The following is a 2147-nucleotide window of genomic DNA, read 5'->3' on the forward strand; positions in this document are numbered from 1 at the left end:
ATATATATTCAGGAAGGCAAAGAAAATACGAATTGTTCTCCATTGTATAATTTGACCCCCTTTATTGTAGATTAATTGACCATAAGTGTGTGGGTTTATTTCTGGGCTTTCTATACTATTCCATTGAACTATATTTCTGTTTTTTGTGCCAGTACCATAGTGTTTTGATTACTGTAGCTTTGTAGTATAGTCTGAAGTCAGGGAGATGATTCTTCTGGCTCTGTTTTTCTTTCTCAAGATTGCTTTGGCTATTTGGGATCTTTTGTGTTCCCATACAAATTAAAAAAAATTTTTTTGTTCTAGTTCATTGGTAATTTGATAGGGATTGTGTTGAATCTGTAGATTGCCTTGGGTAATATAGTCATTTTGACAATATTGATTCTTTGAATCAAAAACACAGTATATCTTATAAGTGGTGCCGGGAAAACTGGACAGCTACATGTAAAAGAATGAAATTAACACTTTTGGAGTTGGAAGAGGCGAGTCCGGTCTCAAAATGGAGATAAAACCGCCACCCAGCCACCCCCAGCATGACTCCAGCCGTCGCCGCCGTCACTGGGGGGAGGAGGGCCATGATCCAAAGGAAACAGAACAGTTGAGAAAACTGTTTATTGGTGGTCTGAGCTTTGAAATGACAGATGATAGCTTAAGAGAACATTTTGAGAAATGGGGCACACTTACAGATTGTGTGGTGATGAGAGACCCCCAAACAAAATGTTCCAGGGGCTTTGGTTTTGTTACTTACTCTTGTGTTGAAGAGGTGGATGCAGCAATGTGTGCTCGACCACACAAGGTTGATGGGCGTGTAGTGGAACCAAAGAGAGCTGTTTCTAGAGAGGATTCTGTAAAGTGTGGTGCCTGTCTAACAGTGAAGAAAATTTTTGTTGGTGGTATTAAATAAAATAAAGAAGAATATAATTTGAGAGACTACTTTGAAAAGTATGGTAAGATTGAAACCATAGAAGTTATAGAAGATAGGCAGAGTGGAAAAAAAAGAGAATTTGCTTTTGTAACTTTTGATGATCATGATACAGTTGATAAAAATGTTGTTCAGAAATACCACACTATTAATGGGCATAATTCTGAAATGAAAAAGGCCCTTTCTAAACAAGAAATGCAATCTGCTGGATCACAAAGAGGTCGTGAAGGTGGATCTGGCAACTTTATGGGTCGTGGAGGAAACTTTGGAGGTGGTGGAGGTAACTTTGGCCCTGGTGGAAACTTTGGTGGAAGAGGAGGCTATGGTGGTGGAGGTGGTGGCAGCAGAGGTAGTTATGGAGGAGGTGATGGAGGATATAATGGATTTGGAGGAGATGGTGGTAACTATGGTGGTGGTCCTGGTTACAGTAGTAGAGGAGGCTATGGTGGTGGTGGACCAGGATATGGAAACCAAGGTGGGGGATATGGTGATGGTGGTGGAGGATATGATGGTTACAATGAAGGAGGAAATTTTGGAGGTAACTATGGTGGTGGTGGGAGTTATAGTGATTTTGGAAATTATAGTGGACAACAGCAATCAAATTATGGACCCATGAAGGGGGGCAGTTTTGGTAGAAGAAGCTTGGGAAGTCCCTATGGTGGTGGTTATGGATCTGGTGGTGGAAGTGGTGGATATGGTAGCAGAAGGTTCTAAAAACTCAGAAGAAAAGGGCTACAGTTCTTAGCAGGAGAGAGAGCGAGGAGTTGTCAGGAAAGCTGCAGGTTACTTTGAGACAGTCGTCCCAAATGCATTAGAGGAACTGTAAAAATCTGCCACAGAAGGAACAATGATCCATAGTCAGAAAAGTTACTGCAGCTTAAACAGGAAACCCTTCTTGTTCAGGACTGTCATAGCCACAGTTTGCAAAAAGTGCAGCTATTGATTAATACAATGTAGTGTCAATTAGATGTACATTCCTGAGGTCTTATATCTGTTGTAGCTTTTTCTTTTCATTACATCAGGTATGTTGCCCTGTAAATTGTGGTAGTGGTACCAGGAATAAAAAATTAAGGAATTTTTAACTTTTCAATATTTGTGTAGTTCAGTTTTTCTACATTTTAGTACAGAAACTTTAACAAAATGCAATTTTGAAGGTGTTTCCTTGTGAGTTAACAAGTAAAGAAGATCATTGTTAATTACTATTTTGTATGAATTTTGCTGAAGTTAA

General features: G+C 39.5%; 1 protein-coding gene across 1 annotated transcript; it reads left to right on the top strand.

Annotated features, from left to right (window-relative positions):
• The first annotated feature begins 483 nt into the window (after window positions 1-483).
• On the top strand, window positions 484-1909 carry LOC308615546 (heterogeneous nuclear ribonucleoprotein A3-like). Its single transcript, XM_081231078.1, has one exon. The coding sequence runs from the start codon at window positions 1088-1090 to the stop codon at window positions 1631-1633; it is 546 nt and encodes a 181-aa protein (XP_081087204.1). The 5' UTR covers window positions 484-1087; the 3' UTR covers window positions 1634-1909.
• Window positions 1910-2147: the final 238 nt, after the last annotated feature.

The sequence above is a fragment of the Mesoplodon bidens genome (genome assembly GCF_964165515.1).
Source record: "Mesoplodon bidens genome assembly, chromosome: 1".
NCBI classification, from domain to species: Eukaryota; Metazoa; Chordata; class Mammalia; order Artiodactyla; family Ziphiidae; genus Mesoplodon; species Mesoplodon bidens.